Consider the following 21985-nt stretch of genomic DNA (forward strand, 5'->3'; position numbering starts at 1 on the left):
TACCTAATGGAAATTTGGGAAAAGCAATCGTCACCAAAGTTAATCTGTCGGTAAAGAGGGAGGAAAGGGTTACATCTAAATGAAAGGAAAAATGCAAATGAAACTGGTGGAAATTAATTTTGAAAAAAGGGGTAAAGTTAATAAAGTAAATGTGCGGCCGTTACGTTAACAATTAACTAGCGGTAATTAGATATTTGAGATTTGGGGTAAATTATGATCGCCAGTCCTAAGGACAATTACTATAGTAACTGAAAAAGAAAGGTTATTACACATATAATTAGCACTAGAAGCATGGCAACTGAAGGTTGACACATGTAGTGAAAAAACTGAAAGTTTGTCAGAAGTAATAAATTTCGCTACACTCTTGACTTAATTTAGCAAAAGAATTAATAAAACCGGAAAATCAAAAGTTAATTTAGTGACTGAAGTTAATAGTGAGCTTTGTTTCTGAAGAACATCGAAATTCAGTAAAATACGGTTAGTCTTGGGCTACCTCAACAATCATTTCAGAAGCTACTTGAATCTATGCAATTTAGAAATAAGAGATTTAACTTTGAACTTGAATTAAATGATTCTGAGCAATTAACAATAGTAAAATTTAGTACGTACCAAGCTGAGCTGCAGTCACAGGTAAGCTAAAATACGCTAACAAAACTCGCACTCTTAATTTGTGATTGTGTAATCTAAATATTGTAGCCAGCTATGAATACCGTAACTGAACTTTGAAATTAAAGCAGTGAAATCGAATGAATTTCAACGACACTCGGGTTCATTCCGGAAAAGGAAGGGACCCTGCTTGGTAATGCAATTGGGACAATGAGCAACAAAGGTTCATACTAAGTTGCTGTAATTTTGTGATGCAACAATTTTAAAAGCTGAGGTCTGCCATACAGTTCTAAGACTTTACGTGCTTCCAGTCTTCTTTGATGGTTGATTGAAGCTTTGAAGCCGTCGATCGAGGTGGCGACAGTCACTCATTGTCGGCCGTCGCTGTTGCAGAAACTGAATGTAGGCACGCCTTCTTCTCGAAATGGTCACCAGACGAAACGGACTGCCGATGCGCGCCAGCCAACGCCTCCTGTCCGCGACACCGTGTCAGAAACCATCATAGCAAGTCGAGCGCAATCACACGCTGCCCAACCCCAAAAGCGCGGCAACTCACGGGAGCGCCACACAACACACCTGCTCCACTCGCTACTCCCGGCAGACTCCCTCTGCCCGCACTCCACGCGACAGCGTTAACACTACCAAAGATCCTAAACACTCTGGTTCTCCACACGACCTATCGACGTATTCGTTCGATAGCATAGTTTTCCCTAGGCAAGACCCAGCATAAAAATACAAATAATATTTACAAAACAACCAATTATACATCGACATAAATGCATAAATATATATATATATATATATATATATATATATATATATATATATATATATATATATATACAGACAGTAAAACAATTACAGTATATAAAGAGACAGAAATGTCATATCTTGAGGTAACAAAACAAGGAAAAAAAATTATAGTACAATAGATGGAAATAGGAGGATATGCATTTCCGGCGTTACAAGCCAAAAAGAAACTTTAACATTTTATTGCCATGCAGCAGCTTAACACACAAAGTACTGGTTGAATGGTCACACTGTGTGCTACCAAAGTAATTGATTATCGTAATTAAAATAAACATTCATAGTCATCATATTAATTAAAATCTCTTACATAAACAGCTTTACTTGTCATATAACATCCACTGTCATACAACATGTCCAAAATTTGGCTTCTTTTACTGTCAGACATTAATTTAAGCTCAAGCACTTCAACATTTTGAACAGATACAAATATGTAACTTTTCACTATCAATTAAAAACTTATAAAGTCCTTTACTACCATAATACTGTAACACAAATGTGCTACCCAAAATTAATTCCCATTATGTCCACTGTAAATAAAATGCACTTGTTTTCTTGTGTAAAATTTTAGACTCTATGTGTTAATTGGAAATATGTGTAAATTTTTTGTATTGTGATGTATTTATCCCAGTTAATGCCATTGAGGAAAGTTGGGGAAAGCATTATCGTCTGCAGAGTTCTGCTGTCCCATCTCATGGTAAAAATAAAAGAAAAAGAAAAAGAAATGGAGGTAGCTGGTGATTTTAATGTGGATTTATTTAAAAGCTCTGTCAGTGAACAATTATTGCAGTCAGTAATACTATCATTCAATTTAGTTTCTACATTGAACTTTGCTACTAGGATATGTAAATGCTGTGAGACTGCTATTGATAATATCTTTGTACATAAAGCTAGGGAAAATGTCATATCACAAAACCAATAGTAAATGGGCTATTTGATCATGACATGCAGCATCTTGCGTTAAATGTTGAAACTTGTCAGGATAAAAAATCCATTAACTCTACATACAGGAGGATATTAATAAGTAAAAAATTGAGAAATTCGGTTAATTGCTCAAAGAAATTAATTGCTTACAATGACTCTGACTCAAATGGAAAATACAAAGCATTCATTAATAAAGTTACCTCCACTTTCGAAAACTGTTTACCCTTAAAGGTAACTCTAATCACAAAGAAGTCAAAAAATAAACCATGGATTACCAAAGGAATAAAGATGTCGTAGAACAAAGAGAAGACTCTATCTACTATCTAGGAACAGCTCTGATGTTAGAATTGTAATTCATTACAAAGAATACAGCAAAATACTGAAGCAAGTAATCCATAAATCTAAACAGCTTTATTATGAGACAAAGATAATTACATCAGGGAACAAAGTAAAGACTTTATGGGATATAGTGAAGACAGAGACAGGTGGGACCAAAAAGGAAGAGGAACAGACAGCTCTTAAAATAAATGAGACTTTGGGAACAAGTACATGCAGTGTTGCAAACCTATTAAACAAGTACTTCATTTCTGTTATAGACAGCTTAGGGCTGTCAGGTTCGGCGAACAGTGCAATGGAATATCTGAGACCGGTCTTTAAAAATAACTACAGTAAAATGGAAATGATGCTCACATCTCCCAAAGAAGTAGCATCCACCATAAAATCCTTAAAATCTAAGATTCCAGTGGCTATAATAACATATCAATGAAGTTAATCAAAGAGTGCTCATGTGAGTTGAGTTCTGTCTTAAGTTATTTGTGCTATGAGTGTCTTATGAGTGGAACATTTCCAGACTGGATAAAATATGCTGAAGTTAAGCCTCTTTAGAAGAAGGGGGATGAAGAGATACCATCAAACTATTGACCAATTTCACTTTTGCCAGCTTTCTCAAAAATATTTGAAAAGGTTGTGTTCAAGCACCTCCTTAAGCATCTGACTGCAAATAATATATTGTCCAAGTCACAGTTTGGATTTCTTAAGGGTTCTGATATAGAGAAAGTTATTAGCACTTTCGGTGAGAATGTACTTAATTCACTAGATAGTAAATTAGAGGATACTGGAATTTTCTGTGACATGTCAAAAGCCTTTGACTGTGTGGACCATAGCATTCTGTTAAGTGAATTAGAATATTATGGTGTCACTGGCAATGCTGTGAAGTGGTTTGAATCTTATCTAACAGGAAACAAAGGGTGTTGTTGCGAAATACCTGTCCACTAAGCAGTAAGTCTTCATCTGACTGGGAATTACTTACATGTGGTGTTCATCAAGGTTCCATCTTGGGTCCATTGCTTTTTCTTGTGTACAGTAAAGACCTCTTGTCTGTTACATTGCCAGATGCTAAGTTTGTTTTGTTTGCAGATGATACAACCATTGCAATAAGTAGCAAGTCAAGTACAGATTTAGAAATAGCTGCTAATCAAATTTTCACTGACATTAATAAACGGTTTAAAGCTAATTCACTGTCATTATACTTTCAGAAAAGCCGCTATGTGCAGCTCAGAACCTGTAAGAGATTTCCTTCCAGCATGAGTATAACATATGAAGACATGCAGATCAAAGAGGTTGACAATGTTAAATTTCTGGGATTACAACTCAATAATAAATTCAGTTAGGAAGGGTATACCACAGAATTGCTTAAGCGCCTAAAAAATGCCTGTATTTTCAGTGAGAATGATGTCAGATGCAGGAGATATAAATATAAAAGACTTGCATACTGTGCTTACTTTCATTCTATTATGTCATATAGGATCATATTCTGGGCCAACTCATCAAACTGAGCTAAAGTTTTTAGGGTGTAAAAGCGTGTGATAAGAGTCATGTGTGGTGTAAATTCAAGAACATCATGTAGAAACCTGTTCAAGGAACTTTTTATTCTAACCACTGCTTCTCAGTATATTTATTCCTTAATGGAATTTGTTGCAAGTAATACATTTGTATTTCCAACCAATAGCTCAATATATAGTATCAGTACTAGGAATAAGAATCTACATACAGACCTGAAACCACTTACCTTGGTCCAAAAAGGGGTCCAATATCAAGGAACACACATTTACAATAAATTGCCAGCGACCATAAAAAACTTGGTTTCAGATAAAGCACAGTTTAAACAGAGTTTGAAAGATTTTTTTATAGCCAACTCCTTCTACTCCATAGATGAATATGTTAACAGAGACTGTTAAGCCAGCTTAAGTAAATATATCTTAGATTTCAGTTTTGACCATACTTGGTTACAACAGTCAAGATTAGGTATTTTGTGTATGATAAATTTATTAATATTGCATAACATGTTTGATTCTGAAGGCATATTATTTCTGTAAATGTGAGCTGTTCGAGTTTACCACACTGTATTCATGTATTTTGACAATCTCCTGAAAAATAATCAGGTAGTAAGTATTATCTTCAAATGTTTTATGTTTTTATGTTATACTTTCTGACATGTTCCGCATCCACGAGAATCATCTCACTTTTTGGGTCTATGGAACAAAAACTGAATCTAATCTAATCTAATCTAGAGAGAAAAGACTTCTGTAGGTGCGCCTTATCTGGACGCTAGTGTGGCGTCAGCAGGCTTACTTGATTGTGAGACGTAAGCTGGAACACTCCAACTGGCTTGTAGTATCAAGCATGTTTGAGGGCAGTTGTTACTAGCGAGGTACCAAGAGCATACAAGTACTGGCAGGTGTAAGAGGCTTAAATAACATCGAGGTCCTGCTCCATAAATGATCGTTGCGAATCAAGGTGTGCCTGCAATATTACATGGAGCAAGGGGAGCACTGTAGACAACAACTAAGACGACGGCTTAACATCTACAGGGAACTGTCAGGTTCTTTTACTTTCGTTCAATTTAGAAACTCTGTGAGGCATTACCCAGTGGTATTCGCAGTGAATTCTAGTTCAGTAATGTGTTGTACGTAAAAACTGTAGATTCCTGATCTTATATTTATCCTCATTGTCGCCTAATTAAGGTCCATTACTTTCCAGTTACTGAATACCAGATTATCGTTGTTTCAATAGTTAAAAGCATAATATTGAGACTATCATCGCCCCCTTTTTTTCTAAATGATAATTGAAGCTGGTAAAAAATGAAGCACGAATAATTTAGCAGTGTTGTTCAATAATATTTAGAGGCAAAGGCATTCAATCTAATTGAATGAAGACAAAATAAAGTAACGTAACTTAAAATTAATGAAGTTCTGGCAATCTCAAATCAAAGCAAAGATAAATAAAGTTTACAGCTTCGTATTCCACATCTGTGCCTATTGTAATGATGATGTTGGGTACCGACAAGGTTCGCATTTTGACGTTGTCAATCTGTTGAAAACCAGAAGTTGCTTATTTAATCCAATAAGTGATCATTGTAATTATAGTCTATTCGCAATTCCTCGATTGCAGTGTCGAGAAATCTAAAACGTCAATGTGAGGTTACGGAAATTACTGCCACAACAAAACAGATACCTCCGGTCAAATGGTTCAAATGGCTCCAAGTCTGTCCAGGATTTTACTTTTGAAATATCAGCTGAAGTCTCTGGTTTAGAATATGTAACAAATTTAAAGGCATTACGCGTAGTATATTTCCTCCATGGAACACCTGAAGACCTATCCGGCTTAAGACTAAAAGAACCAAGTTTGTTAGTACATGCTATTCTAACTCTTTCCAAGGCTCCCTGATCTTCAAAAATTTTTTTATTAGCTCTATCGTCTAGTGTTAGTCTCTCTATTCTAACATTAACTCTGTACACATACGTAACAACCTTATTTATAATTACACCAGCATATTTGTTAGAAAAAAATTTGAATTCGTCTAAAATATGACTTTTTGTAAACGTAAGGGAACGGTCACGTTTTAAATAAAGATTATTATTTACAGCTCATGTCTGCGTTGGAATTTTTTTACGCCAATTGGGACCACATAAGGAACTACCCCGACGAGCTACGTCTAGCATTCCTGGTTCCCACATCCCAACAACGAATTGATGAACTCGCCATTACATTTTATGGCAACAAAATAAACTATGCAGCTGCTGTTATAGTGTTAGAAGAGTTGTGGTACTATAAGCCTAATTTAGAACAACTGATTGCGCAATTCAGGGACGCTTATAGAGAGTATGTATTTATGCCGAACGGAATAAATACTACTTAGAACTACTTCAACCTAACTAACCTAAGGACATCACACACATCCATGCCCGAAGCAGGATTCGAACCTGCGACCGTAGCGGTCGCGCGGTTCCGGACTGTAGCGCCTAGAACCGCTCGGCCACTACGGCCGGCTACCTCCAGTCGGTTCCTTATTTTTTAATAACTAGTTTAAATATCTTTTCCAAATTAACATAGCTGAGCTCGCGATCGACCGAGCACAGTGGACTCGTATTCGGGTGAACGACGGTTCAAACCCCCCTCTGATTATCCTGATATAAGTTTCCCGTAATTTCCCTAAATTGTTTCAGGAAAATGCAGGAATGGTTCCTTTGACAAAGAATACGACGAATTTCCTTCCCCATCATTCCCTAATCCGAGCTTGCGCTCCGTCTGTAATGACGTCGTTGTCGTCGGGGCGTTAAGCACCAATCTACTCCTTATTCTGGTCGCCGTCGGCAAGCTATAGATCAGAAATAAGATCCGTACACTCGCTTTCCACTCGCCAGCGAGTCCTGTAATATCGTCTCCGTACTCGTCACCTACGTGTGCTCCTAGACTCGACTCGTGAGTTACTACCACCACTCACTCGTCACCCGAATCTGTTGTCACACAAGTGCCTAGAAAATATGGCTCTGAGCACTATGGGACTCAACTTCTAAGGCTATCAGCTATCAGTCCCCTAGAACTTAGAACTACTTAAACCTAACTAACCTAAGGACATCACACACATCCATGCCCGACGCAGGATTCGAACCTGCGACCGTAGCGGTCTCGCGGTTCCAAACTGTAGCGCCTAGAACCGCACGGCCACCGCGGCCGGCTGCTGAGAAAGGACAGAGACTACACGAGTTCTCACGTACAATCGGGGAATCGCGGAGTTTATGCTACATACGCAACCGTTTTGAAATGAATTTTCGCCGCTAAACTGTAAATTACTACTCATTTATTTCACACAGTCATAATTTCGGTTTTGTAGCCGTTCTGAAATGGACGAGAAAATTTTCGACCTGCCTAAATGACGGAAGCAAGTTATACAAGATCTGTTAAAAAAGTATCTGGCCTTTTTCTTTTTTTTTCTTTTCTTTTATATGCGAGCACCTGGTGGATCTGAATCCAGCGCGCTTGCATGAAACAACCTTGAATCTTCGTGCGCAAGCGTAAATTTTTTTCCCGCCTGTTGATTACCTCAGTTGCTGTCAAGCAGCAGTTGAGTAACGTAGTGTGTAGAGCTCGCGTCGGTTTTTCATTGCAAGGGAAATGACGGAACGACTGGAGCAGCGCTACTGCAAAAAATTTTGCCAGAAACTGGGCGAGAGCCAGGAGGGAACCATTCGAAAGATTCAGACGCCTTTCGGTGACGATGATATGGGCATCACACAGATTAAGGAGTGGTACAACCGGTTTAAAGAAGGCTGCACGCCTGTGGTAAGCCAGCCACGCTCCGGACGCCCATCAATATGCCGTAATGACCAGGTCATCGCCGAAGTGAACACTGTGGCGATGCGGGACCGTCGAGCGACTATCAGAGAAATTGCTCAAGAGTTGGACATCAGCACTTTTCGGCATATTCCATTGCGACCCAAGAATCGGCCATGAAGAGAGTGTCGGCGACATTCGTGCCCAATCTGCTGACAGGGAAGCGAAAGCAACTTCCTGTTGAAGTGTTACAGGACGTGCCAGACTCCACAAACAGTGACCCCTACATCGTGAACGGAATCACTGGTGATGCGCCCTGGATATGCGGATACGACCCGGAAAACAGATCCTAGTTGTCACTGTGGAAGCATTCCTCGTCACCAAGGCCAAAGAAGGTCCGCCAACTGCGCAGCAATGTTATAACGAAGCTGACTGGTTTCTTTGACCCCTGAGTGTGGTACAACACGAGTACGCACCACAGGGTCAAACAGTCACCAAATTGTACTAAGGAAGTTCCTCCATCGCCTACATGATGCTGTGCGGCGCAAGAGACCGGACTTGCGGTTTCTCGCCTTTGATTCAGACTTTCTGGCGAAAAAACAGATTCCTGTGCTTGAATAGGCTCCTTTTCTCCTGATATAGTCTCCTGCAATTTCTCGTTCTTACCAAAACTCAAGAGGCCATTGAAAGGAAAGTCATTTCAGACGAGAGAGCACATTATGGCAGCAACCACAGTCGAACTAATTTCTGTTCCGAAAGAGGGTTTCTCGGTTTGCTTCCAACAATTGCAGCACCGCTGCGAGATGTATGTGGAATCCAAGGTAACTACTTTGAGGGTGATTAGGTGTCCAACACTCAAGTTAAGCAATTTTTTTTCGGTCGAAGATCAGCTACTTTTCTAAGAGACCTCGGATACCAATATAAGGACTGGTCTGTTACCAGTGAATGTTGTTTTGTTTACACATACATTTATGTAGACAAAACATAGGAAACATGACGTGAGGAAGAAGTGTAATTTGCAAATGGTGGTTAGTTATTAAAATAAATTACGGAAATGAATGATGAGCTACACAACTCGCTGTTAGCCCACAAACGCATGTTGCCGTGAGCAAATGAATACAGAATAGCGCGCTTTTTTCTTCTTCTTTTTTGCCGCAGTCATATAACAGTGACGTTGCTCTGTACCGAGTTTTCAATTGTGCAGTGCTTCAGTGTGATTCAACTGCCCATACCGCTGCCGATTTACACAGCCCAAAATGCTATAGTTGGCCTTCATGAACCACGCGCGAGAGTTTCATATTCTTTCGCTCGCTACAAGCTAACTATTACTCGTACAGAAAAATGAACGAGACCTTTTTGTAGGAAATTTAACTCATTTAAATCTTTTACTTAGATACGTTTCCGTTATAGGCCGTACTTTTCGAGTTATTCAAGAAAAGTATACCAAAGTGATCTTCGAATGCAACCCCACTCCCACACTTAGGCCCACCATCAGGATTTCTAGTATGTTGTTTATGGACCCCCTTCCCACCACTAAACAAATATATGCGACTGCAATAATTATTTCCTACATTCGACTTTTTTTGTTCTTCATTGATTTGTTTTGTAACACTGTCGTCTAGTCGAGAACCTACAAATTGTGAAAGTGACTTTTGTGTACATTTTAAATTGCAAAAGTGACTTTTTTGTAAATTTTACCAAAGAGTTTTGTAAGTTTTAACAGGATAAAATACACAATTACATTGTTGTGTTCGTCAGGCCTTCTGACTACAAAACTACTAAGAGTTAAGTCTGGATCGAATTGTCGACATAATTAGCCTTAGTGTAACGTTAGTTTAAATTAATAATGTCATCGAAATTGCGAACTACGCTGGAGGGGTAACAGCACGATCAGGAGAGCCCACAAAAGGTTGAATATAGTGAATACTTCGCCAAGTCGTACATTTTTGTACAGCGGTAAGAGGAAGTGCCATGGAGAAAACACTAAAATTCCTGACGTTTAGGGATGAGTGTGGGATGAAGGTGCATTAGCAGGGCACTTTTGTAGGTTTCTCTTGAATAACTACAAATCCGTGACCTCCAGCGAAAGCGTATCCAAGTACCATATTTAGCTGATTAAATTTCCTCCAAAAAGGTACTGCTCATTTTTTTCTGTGGGACTAGAAGTTTGCGCGTAGCGAGTGAGACAACATGAAAATATCGCTCATTTTTTTAAGAAGGCAATCTATAACATTGCGGGGCAGGTGAATCATCCTGAACATTTTCTCATGATGGAGGTGGAATAAGCAATACAATCATTTTGTTTGCGTTTGGCGAAATTGGTATGTTTTTCGTCTGAAGCGTGGACTATAGTACGAAACGCATTTACAGTTGTGTACTCTGTATCAATAAATTTTCGTCTTACATCTTCCATAATCTCTCAGACCGCACCTTCGTTAAATGCCATCCGAGCCCGACAGATGGTCATTTCGCCTTGTCAGTGTTAGTGTCAGTAACAAGGTCGTGCACTCATCTTTCGCTCTAACATTTGATATCTGTGCTGTCCGACATGTCCGACAGAACAGACACCACTCGCAAATACATGAATAACCGGGATGAAGGAATGGAGAGGATACGAAATGGGAAAGAAGTAGGAAGGAAATAATGACTTCCAGTCACACGAGGCACTCCGGCTTTGCGACGAAGATAATTGACAGTTTATGCCAGACTCGAACCCGGAAGCTTGTAACACCTCCGATTTATATTCGACCCGACCTGATCTGACCGAATAGCAGCCCAATAATTATTAATTAATGTGATCGTGTACCTAATGGGGCTGGCAATCGGAATTGACTGCTACGGAGTTGTTACTTTCCAGTTTGTCCTTCTTAAATGCTGTAATAATGAAATGTCTGGTAACAAGAAGAACACCAACACAGTTTCACTAATCAAGAACCTATATTCGTCTCAAAAACACAAAAAGAAGGAGACAGCCACTGCCTTCGTCATACATATCTAATTACGGCTAATCTCAGCACAGGCTTCTTCGTTATTCATTATCGCCACACGCAAATTCAATTACTGCAATCCTACACTGCAATCCAACACTGCAATCCAAAATGATGCCGGCGCGGTAGACGCGAAACCAAAATATCGGCACTAGAAATATCACAGATCACTCTCGTAATTATACTTCTTCACTTTCCCAGCATTATTCTAGCACAAAGGGTTAAACCACGGCGATGGCCACTCCCTTTGTCGGTAAAGCGTTGCATTACAACAACAGGCCTCCACACAGCTCGGCCTGCAACATGGGACTGACTCAACTCCACACTCGCTCTCGCAACACGACACAATCGATTATTCGCCCTATCGACCTGTGCCGAGTGCAAACTTATAGTAAGGGCCTACGGACCCCTTACAAGCTCCGCTTCTCAAGAACGGCTACGCTAACGGCCGCTTATACCTGTAAGTCCATGGGCGCGACGGCTGTCTGATGAACGGATGTGCGGATTCACAACCAACGTCCGAACTGCTACGGGAATCCGAAATCTGGGAATAGGGGATTAATTTTCTGGGATCGTTGAGATGCAGGAGAGGGAATTTGGGTCTGAAGAAAGTGTGTACAGATAGCCGAGGCGGTTAACAAAACCGTTCCACAGAAGCCGAACTTTCGGGCTATAGTCCCGGTCCAGCACCAATTTTCAACTCTCGTCGTTACTTTGCCGCAGTACCCTGTGCTACTGAGAGTCATTATTTCCTTCCTAGCCGGCCGGAGTGGCCGTGCGGTTCTAGGCGCTACAGTCTGGAGCCGAGCGACCGCTACGGTTGCAGGTTCGAATCCTGCCTCGGGCATGGATGTGTGTGATGTCCTTAGGTTAGTTATGTTTAAGTAGTTCTAAGTTCTAGGCGACTGATGACCTCAGAAGTTAAGTCGCATAGTGCTCAGAGCCATTTGAATCATTTTCCTTCCTGTCTCTTTCCTTTCTTGTTTCCTTTCCAATCCTTTCCCCCTATTATTGAAGCAGAAATCGCTAATAGCCTTGCACTCCTGCGTGCTTCGGTAAGAGAGAACGAGTCGATAAGTATGAACCGAGCGCATCGCCACAGTTCTCAGACTCGTCATACTCGCGTAACTACAGCGGGAACGAAGGAAGTCCATTAGTTCTAATGAAACAGCGGCGCCTTGATCTGCGAAAGCTGATGTAACAGCAGCGCCTTTATTTATGAACTATGCAACCCGAACATTAGACTCGTACGCACTCCGTTTCTGATCTCTACTTCTCTCGTCGCACGCTGTATGGTACTCTCCAACCAGTCCCGACTGTCGCCTCTCACCGTTCGAATCTTAACACCGCGGTAATATCCAGCTCACTACCCACTGGGAACACTACCCAAGCGCCTCGGATAGGACCAATAATAATCGACCACGTAACATTTTTTTTAAATTTATTTATTTATTGTTCCGTGGGACCAAATTAAGGAGAAGTCTCCATGGACATGGAACGAGTCAATACATGAAATTATAACACGACATTTGAAACAGATAAAATGAAATATAAGAAAAACATATTCAGGTGACAAGTCGCAAGTTTAAATGAAGAAAATCAACAATGTAACACTGGAATTTGCTTAATTTTTTAGCTCTTCCAGGAGCTCCTCGACAGAATAGAAGGAGTGAGCCATGAGGAAACTCTTCAGTTTAGACTTAAAAGAGTTTGGGCTACTGTTAAGATTTTTGAGTTCTTGTGGTAGCATATTGAAAATGGATGCAGCACAATACTGCACTCCTTTCTGCACAAGAGTCAAGGAAGTGCATTCTGCATGCAGATTTGATTTCTGCCTAGTATTAACTGAGTGAAAGCTGCTAACTCTTCGGAATAGGCTAATATTCTAACAACAAACGACATTAAAGAAAATATATACTGTGAGGGCAATGTCAGAATTCCCAGATTTTTGAATAGGGGTCGACAAGAGGTTCTCGAACTTACACCACATATAGCTCGAACAGCCCGTTTTTGAGCCAAAAATACCCTTTTTGAATCAGAAGAATTACCCCAAAAAATAATACCATACGACATAAGCGTATGAAAATATGCGAAGTAGACTACTTTTCATGTTGAAATGTCACTTATTTCAGATACTGTTCTAATGGTAAATAAAGCGGCAGTTAGTTTCTGAACAAGATCCTGAACATGGGCTTTCCACAACAGCTTACTATCTATCCGTACGCCTAGGAACTTGAACTGTTCCGTCTCGCTTATAACATGCCCATTCTGTCTGATTAAAATATCAGTTCTCGTTGAATTGTGAGTTAGAAACTGTAAAAACTGAGTCTTACTGTGATTTAGCATCAAATTATTTTCCACAAGCTACAAACTTATTTCATGAACTACATTATTTGTTACTGTTTCAATATTACACACAAGATCCTTCACTATCAAGCTGGTGTCATCAGCAAACAGAAATATTTTTGAATCACCTGTAATACTAGAAGGCATATCATTTATATAAATAAGAAACAGCAGTGGCCCCAGCACCGACCCTTGGGGAACGCCCCACTTAACAGTGCCCCATTGGGACTGAACATCACTACCACTTTCAATATTGCGGAGAATTACCCTCTGCTTTCTGTTCTTAAAGTAAGAGGCGAACCATGTGTAAGCTACTCCCCTTACTCCATAATGGTCCAACTTCTGCAGTAATATTTTGTGGTCAACACAGTCAAAAGCCTTCGTTAAATCAAAGAAAACACCTAGCGTTCGGAACCTTCTATTTAATCCGTCCAAAACCTCACAGAGAAAAGAGAATATAGCATTTTCAGTTGTTAAACCATTTATAAAACCAAAGTGAACATTTGACAGCAAATTATGGGAATTTAAATGCTCCAGTAACCTTGTATATACAACCTTCTCGATAACTTAAGCAAACACCGATGGCATAGAAATAGGTCTAAAATTGTCAACATTATCAATGTCTCCCTTTTTATAAAGTGGCTTCACTACCGAGTACTTTAATCGGTCAGGAAACCGACCACTCCTAAAGGAAAAGTTACAGATATGGCTGAGAACTGGGCTAACATACATAGAACAACACTTCAGTATTCTGCTAGATACCCCGTCATATCCATGAGAGTTCTTGGTCTTTAGTGATTTAATTATTAACTCACTCTCCCTCTTGTCAGTATCATGGAGGAGCATTTCAGGTAACAGTCTCGGAAAACTTTTTTCTAAGAGCGCTATATGATTCCCTGTTGGGACTAGGTTTCTATTTAGTTCACCTGCTATATTCAGAAAGTGATTATTAAATACTGTACATATATGCAACTTATCAGTAACACGGACATTCCCACTACGCACTGATTCTATATCCTCGACCTGTCTCTGCAGACCAGCCACTTCCTTTACGACTGACCATATGGTATTAATTTTATCCTGAGACTTAGCTATTCTATCTGCATACCACATACTTTTTGCCTTCCTAATAACATTTGTAAGCACCTTACAATACTGTTTGTAATGGGCTGCTGCATTTAGATTTTGACTGTTTCTAACGTTTTGATATAATTGCCACTTTGTTCTACAAGATATTCTTATCCCTCTAGTCAGCCACCCAGGCTGCCTGTTTGTGCTAGTACCCTGTTTTAAACGTTCTAACGGAAAGCAACTTTCAAAGAGCATGAGAAAAGTCTTGAGAAAAGCATTATATTTATCGTCTACTGTATCAGCGCTATAAACATCTTGCCACTCTTGTTCCTTTATAAGGTTTACAAAGGTCTCTACAGCAACTGGATCAGCTTTCCTGAACAGCTGATGACTATATTTAAGACGTGTTGCAGCACAAAAATCTTTTAAAGTTAAAATTTGTGCACCATGATCTGAAAGGCCATTCACCTTTTTGCTAACAGAATGCCCTTCTAGTAATGAGGAATGAACAAAAATGTTGTCAATGGTTGTTCTACTGTTCCCTTGCACTCTCATTGGAAAGAATACGGTTTGCACAAGATTATATGAATTAAAGAGGTCTACCAGCATCCGCTTCCTTGCACAATCACTTATACAATTAATATTGAAGCCACCACATACAACTAACTAAGATATTTCACAAATCGATCAATCTATTGCAACACAGGGAACCTCCACGTCGCTGAGAGATGGTGGAGTGTCGGTCTCTTTCGAAGACTACAGGGATGGCCTACACACGGGGTCCGGAAGCCCCGACGGAGCCAGCGCGGCGGCTGGGCTAATGGAGGACGCTGCAACTGACGGTCTGGGCTACATGTCCGGTGTCCGACTCTACACTGGGGCGGCAGAGAGTGACAGCGGCTTCGGCGCCGCGGCTAGACGAGCTGGAGAAGAAGCTGCCGGGGGCGGTCGCAGGGTGGTCCGTCAGAAACCTCCAGGCACAGTGTACGACCATATTTTCAACGTAAGTTCACAGCGTAGCTGTTCGTATTTAACTGACGTTGAGCTTTAAGCCATATAGTAACCAATTCAGTGTTGCGCATTTTCGTGTTTTCGGAGCGCTTTGACTGATTTGTTACGTTTCGGGCCTGCAGCCGCATAAATTCAATTTCTTCTTCTGATACTTCGCCAGTATACTTTCCGACTACCATCAGAGTGAGGCGAAACATTGTCACCACAGCACTCGCTCCGTCCCCTAAAGGCGCGTACACAATAGGCCAACGAAGGCCAATGGAAAAGAGCTAACCGCTTCATAATATTCTTCTCGGGTCTGCAGCCGGATCATGAAGTCATCCTGACACAATATTTCCGCGGTTCACCTGGCCGCCATCCACAGGTGAGTAAGATGTTCCAGTGATTACGTGCCCTGGAGGACCGCGGAAATCTTGTGCGAAGCTTACGTAGTCACAGCTGACCACTCTATTGGCCGAGATTTGCATAGCGTGCACGGGCGGCAAATCGGAGTCAACGAAGTGATTGGCCTTGGTTGTGGTTCGGTCTCCTGTCGCTAACATCAAAGCTTTGGCACTTGGTTGACCTTGAGACCTCTCTCCTAGTATGGACGCCGGATCGAACATTCATTGGTTCGATAGCAGTTTTCTGTGTCTCTAGAATGTTTTTATTTTTTATTTTTTCAGTAAAACATATGAGTTCGACTTGTCGCTGTCCCGAAGAGCTTAATTTCAACAGTCGCTGTTTCATCTGCAGGCAGCGCCTGCTCTCTCTAAAGTCTATATTTATCGCGTTTAAAAATACTGGAGTGTGGAGTGGAATATAGAGAGAGCATTAAAGCTGATAGAGTTTTTCCGTGAATGGGCGTGTTTATGGGACGCTAACAACTGTGTTAATAAACATAAGATAAACATAAGATGAAAATATTAGACGCTTGCAGGGAAGTAAGTGAACTGTTAGTAATGAGCAGTTGTGAAAAACGAAATGTACACTTTATTGACATATTTTCGCCGTGATCGATAAAGAGACAATCAAAACTCAGAGTGACCTTTAATCTTCCTGCTATAGATGCAGCTCTTGTAAAAGTGGCGTCACCTTTGGTAATTTAGGGGCAGCACAATTCAATAGGCATAGTCCATTTCAATTCAGGTAAGCTAGGAAAAAATCTTACCTTCATAGTCTCGGATGTTATTGAATTTAGCATATGTTAAAATGAAGGACTAAGTAAGGGACACGTATTTCTTTGTTTCCTCCAAAAAAATTTCTGCTCCGAGATACAGCCCTTCAAAGATGACACTGCGCATACTATTTTGAAGATGTGAATTTTGGAAAAAATCCTCTGGGACAGTTCTAGAAATTTTGTTGTTTTTTTTTATTTGAAAGCTAATTGCTTTATGATTCAAAGAAATCCACCACTTGGACTTGTCTGTACTATAGCGTTCTGAACTTTTTTATAATGTATGGAAAATTTGATTTTTGTTTCAAAAATTCCAATCCATAAAATTTTGATTTTTTTTTCTGTTGGTTAGTACCACATAGTTCTACATTCCTTGAAAAGGAGAGCCGGAACTTTTAGGTTGAACAGGTTTTACAAATAATTGAAATTTTTGCGTAGATAAAACCTGTTTTATTACCACATTATCACATAACAGGCTTATAAAAATGAAAACGTAGCCTTATTTAACGCAATTTTAGTATTGAGAAATGCGTTAGAGACTCATTTCTCAGGAATTTAAATGGTTCCAAATGGTGTGAGAGAGGTCAAAGACTTAAAGGTCTCAATTTATATAACTTCTGTGCACTCTGTTTTGTACTGAAATTAGCCTGTCAATGAACTACAAATGTGTTCCAGTGCTTCAGTATCTTCCTTTGATGTAGAATGATGCCTTCCTGTTGAACCAATAGGAACTGGGGCACTTACAATCTTCAAAACATTGTGAACAGGAAGTGAGCACTAATGGCGCTGTTGCTGTCCTTCAGCTGGCGACCTATATCCAGCAGCTGGTCCATGTGGTAGCATAAAGTTCACTACAATTTGTTTAACTCACAACTGGTGTCTATAATCTCTGCAATCCACCAGTCACAGTCATGCACACACGCACCACAAACATACCCCTTCTTAGGTTGTGAATCTGAATATTATCTAGAAGTTGGCAAAACGAACAAAATTTCTTCTTTCTTGCTCTTTGAAGTGCGCGCAATATTTCACCCATCATTTTGAGTCCAAAAATGTGTCTTCTGAATTTCTTTCACAGGAGTAGTTTGTTTGGACCATTCTCCTTTTTTCTGCTCACAGAATACTTCGATTTCCTCTTTGGACAAAAGAAAGAGGGCTGTGGATGTGTAAGATTTCACGACTCTCGTAAAATCTTCAGCATTCTGAATCGCAGCTGTATTTGGTCTGAAAAGATTATGTTTTGTAGCATGGTGCTTCAGCAGGCCACCTACAAAATCACAAGACCCCTTCCCGTGACCAGTAGCACTGTATACCCAATCAGTTGGCACAACTGACTTGCTCAATTCTAACAGCTGGTAACGATTTTTAAAATGACTAGGACCACCATCAGAAATAATGATGATCTTCTCTGCCCCTGTTTGCAGCTGAAGAATATTGCGCATTGCTAGCAAATCATATGCTGAGTCATGTCCTGTGTCATCACTTATAACTGCAACACTTGTGGTCTTGCTTCAAATGGCTCTGAGCACTATGGGACTTAACGTCTGTGGTCATCAGTCTCCTAGAACTTAGAACTACTTAAACCTAACGAACCTAAGGACATCACACACATCCATGCCCAATGCAGGATTCGAACCTGCGACCGTAGCGGTCACGCGGTTCCAGACTGAAGTGCCTAGAACCGCACGGCCACAGCGGCCAGCATTTGTGGTCTTGTTTTGAAAATATGTCACTACTGTAAAAATTGAAACCTGGTCATTACTCCAGTGACACCCGTGTACTTCTTGTGGGAGAAATACAGACCAGTTCTCAGCAAAATCACAGTGAAGCAGTAAACATGGTTCTTCAGCCTGTACACGCCCTTTCACTTCTGCAATGTGTTGTTGCTGCACTATCTTCAGATGTTGTTGTGTTACTGCTTTCACTGACCGTTTACCAAGTTCATCAATGAAACTGTCAAAGGCAACAGTTTTCTTAATTATTTTATTTTCCTCCCATGTCGAATATGTAATTTCTGCAGAGTTATCTGCAACATCTTCCGGGCCAAGTGTCTGTAAAGACAATACTCCCTTTCCAGGGCAGTCACCACATTCTTGACACAAATAAGTCTCTCGCTTTACGTCACAGACTACTAATGACTTCACATGCCCAACCAAGGTGTCATATGACACGTGCTCCTGTAAGTTCTTCAAAGTTACCACACAAAGTTCAAAATTCGCTCATACACACGTAAACAGACATCTTTAGGTGGGTGTGGAACTACCCACTTAGGTCGTATTGCATAAAATTTTGATCTTTCGATATGTGAAAGTTGTATACTTAATCTTATAAATTGCAAAAGTTTCTTTAATACTGCGAGTCATATACCTCTTCACTTCAACAACTTTTTGACCTTCAACTGTTACAGTTATACTGTCTTTCTTGTTGGCACTCTGGCGAGAACAGTCCCATTTCTCTTCCAGATAAAATAACTGCACTATTTGAACTCGATCTGCTTCTACAGGATGACCATATTAGGGATTCGGTCTTCCAAACATTCCTTTTACACACCTTACATTTCTTGATTTGTCTACCATGCACGTTGATACTGATGGAATGTGGTTCAAAACTGTTTTCTATAGCTTTAATAATTTCTCTGCGCTTTCTTGATGCATAGAGATTATGACTCGAATTCACTGACTACGGTTTCTTAACAGGACTAACACCTACCTCTGTAGTTGACTGATTCAGGGTATTCAATTCTTCCTCTGTTGATGCAAAATCTACATCATAAGCACCATGGGAGGTTTCACCTTGTTCAGATATTATTATTGTTGTTATTCTGTCAAAACATTTAGAACATAAAAAGTCGTCACTGGAAACATCTTCACTTTGAAACAGAGTCTTCAAATGAGAACACTTATTCGCAATCTGAACAAAGTCAGCTATTTTGTTTGTCTTATACACTCCTGGAAATGGAAAAAAGAACACATTGACACCGGTGTGTCAGACCCACCATACTTGCTCCGGACACTGCGAGAGGGCTGTACAAGCAATGATCACACGCACGGCACAGCGGACACACCAGGAACCGCGGTGTTGGCCGTCGAATGGCGCTAGCTGCGCAGCATTTGTGCACCGCCGCCGTCAGTGTCAGCCAGTTTGCCGTGGCATACGGAGCTCCATCGCAGTCTTTAACACTGGTAGCATGCCGCGACAGCGTGGACGTGAACCGTATGTGCAGTTGACGGACTTTGAGCGAGGGCGTATAGTGGGCATGCGGGAGGCCGGGTGGACGTACCGCCGAATTGCTCAACACGTGGGGCGTGAGGTCTCCACAGTACATCGATGTTGTCGCCAGTGGTCGGCGGAAGGTGCACGTGCCCGTCGACCTGGGACCGGACCGCAGCGACGCACGGATGCACGCCAAGACCGTAGGATCCTACGCAGTGCCGTAGGGGACCGCACCGCCACTTCCCAGCAAATTAGGGACACTGTTGCTCCTGGGGTATCGGCGAGGACCATTCGCAACCATCTCCATGAAGCTGGGCTACGGTCCCGCACACCGTTAGGCCGTCTTCCCCTCACGCCCCAACATCGTGCAGCCTGCCTCCAGTGGTGTCGCGACAGGCGTGAATGGAGGGACGAATGGAGACGTGTCGTCTTCAGGGATGAGAGTCGCTTCTGCCTTGGTGCCAATGATGGTCGTATGCGTGTTTGGCGCCGAGCAGGTGAGCGCCACAATCAGGACTGCATACGACCGAGGCACACAGGGCCAACACCCGGCATCATGGTGTGGGGAGCGATCTCCTACACTGGCCGTACACCACTGGTGATCGTCGAGGGGACACTGAATAGTGCACGGTACATCCAAACCGTCATCGAACCCATCGTTCTACCATTCCTAGACCGGCAAGGGAACTTGCTGTTCCAACAGGACAATGCACGTCCGCATGTATCCCGTGCCACCCAACGTGCTCTAGAAGGTGTAAGTCAACTACCCTGGCCAGCAAGATCTCCGGATCTGTCCCCCATTGAGCATGTTTGGGACTGGATGAAGCGTCGTCTCACGCGGTCTGCACGTCCAGCACGAACGCTGGTCCAACTGAGGCGCCAGGTGGAAATGGCATGGCAAGCCGTTCCACAGGACTCCATCCAGCATCTCTACGATCGTCTCCATGGGAGAATAGCAGCCTGCATTGCTGCGAAAGGTGGATATACACTGTACTAGTGCCGACATTGTGCATGCTCTGTTGCCTGTGTCTATGTGCCTGTGGTTCTGTCAGTGTGATCATGTGATGTATCTGACCCCAGGAATGTGTCAATAAAGTTTCCCCTTCCTGGGACAATGAATTCACGGTCTTCTTATTTCAATTTCCAGGAGTGTATATCACTCTTTCATGGATATGCGAATAGTGAGCACACTCCACTCTCCTGTGGCCCCAGTCAGAAATCATTTCAAACAGTCCTTTTCGCAAAACACACTGCAGCTGTGTCAACTGGCAAATTCCTCACGAAAACACAGAACTCACTGGATGGTCTCAGATTTCTTAGAAGCCTCTTCAGTGAACAAATTAATACTGAACAACTATATTACAGAAACCTGCAGTGAACAACCACAGCAAAGAAACTGACAAGAAACTACAACAAAAATATCTGCAATAATGAAAGTGAAAAGAATAACTGCGACAGAGAAAGTGGTAAGAAGTAACTGCAACAAAGACAATAAAAATAACACTTGAAAGTTAAAAAACGATTTTCTAAAATAAACCCTGTCCATCTTAAAACTGGAAGCTCTCCTTTACAGAGAATATAGCACTACATGGTACTAACCAACAGAAAAAGATCTAACTTTCCTGCATTGGCATTTTTGAAAAAAAAAAAATTTTTCTCTGAATTATAAAAAAAAATTCAAAAGGCGACAGTAAAAGAACTTTGACAGATATGAAGTGATACGGATTATGCCAATAAGAAGTCAAAATCTTTTGCTTTCATTTGGAAAAAAAATCATGATATAATCCACATTTCAATTCAGCTTTAAGTCAGAGAGTAATTTTGTCCCATTATACTGCTTCTTATTTTCTAAAAGAGAGGTTGTCTATCAGCATCAGTTCTTCTTCTTGTTCTTATTCTTCTTCTTCTTCTTTTGATGATCAGATTTTACTGTAAAATAAATTCTGCACCTGCTAAATCCCCCTCTTCTCTCATAATATCGGCTGGTGAATTTGCTCCTAACTCGCAACTTTACAGCAATAATTAAATGGGTGCAACCTTGACAAGTTATTAGACCCAGCTGTGATTTCACGCGGCCGAATCCCTTGAATCCGTTGGCTACCATTTGTTGGCTCCCGTTGGCCTACTGTGTAAACACCATCAAGACGCGTGGGGCGCACCCATGGAGGTAAGAATAAGGGGAAATGGCGCTACGTATCCCAGCCGTACTACGTTTTGAAGCCATGGGGGCGTAGATCGCTGCCATGACACT

The 21985-nt window shown here is 41.1% G+C and overlaps 1 protein-coding gene across 1 annotated transcript in view; it reads left to right on the top strand.

The window, feature by feature from the left end:
- LOC126176246 (uncharacterized) overlaps window positions 1–21985 on the top strand; it is an 88688-nt gene that overhangs the window by 49009 nt on the left and 17694 nt on the right. The window contains exon 3 of the mRNA XM_049923392.1: window positions 15061–15357. Coding sequence (XP_049779349.1) covers window positions 15061–15357 — 297 coding nt within the window. The remainder of the gene's footprint in view (window positions 1–15060; window positions 15358–21985) is intronic.

This window comes from Schistocerca cancellata, chromosome 3 (assembly GCF_023864275.1).
Source record: "Schistocerca cancellata isolate TAMUIC-IGC-003103 chromosome 3, iqSchCanc2.1, whole genome shotgun sequence".
NCBI lineage: Eukaryota > Metazoa > Arthropoda > Insecta > Orthoptera > Acrididae > Schistocerca > Schistocerca cancellata.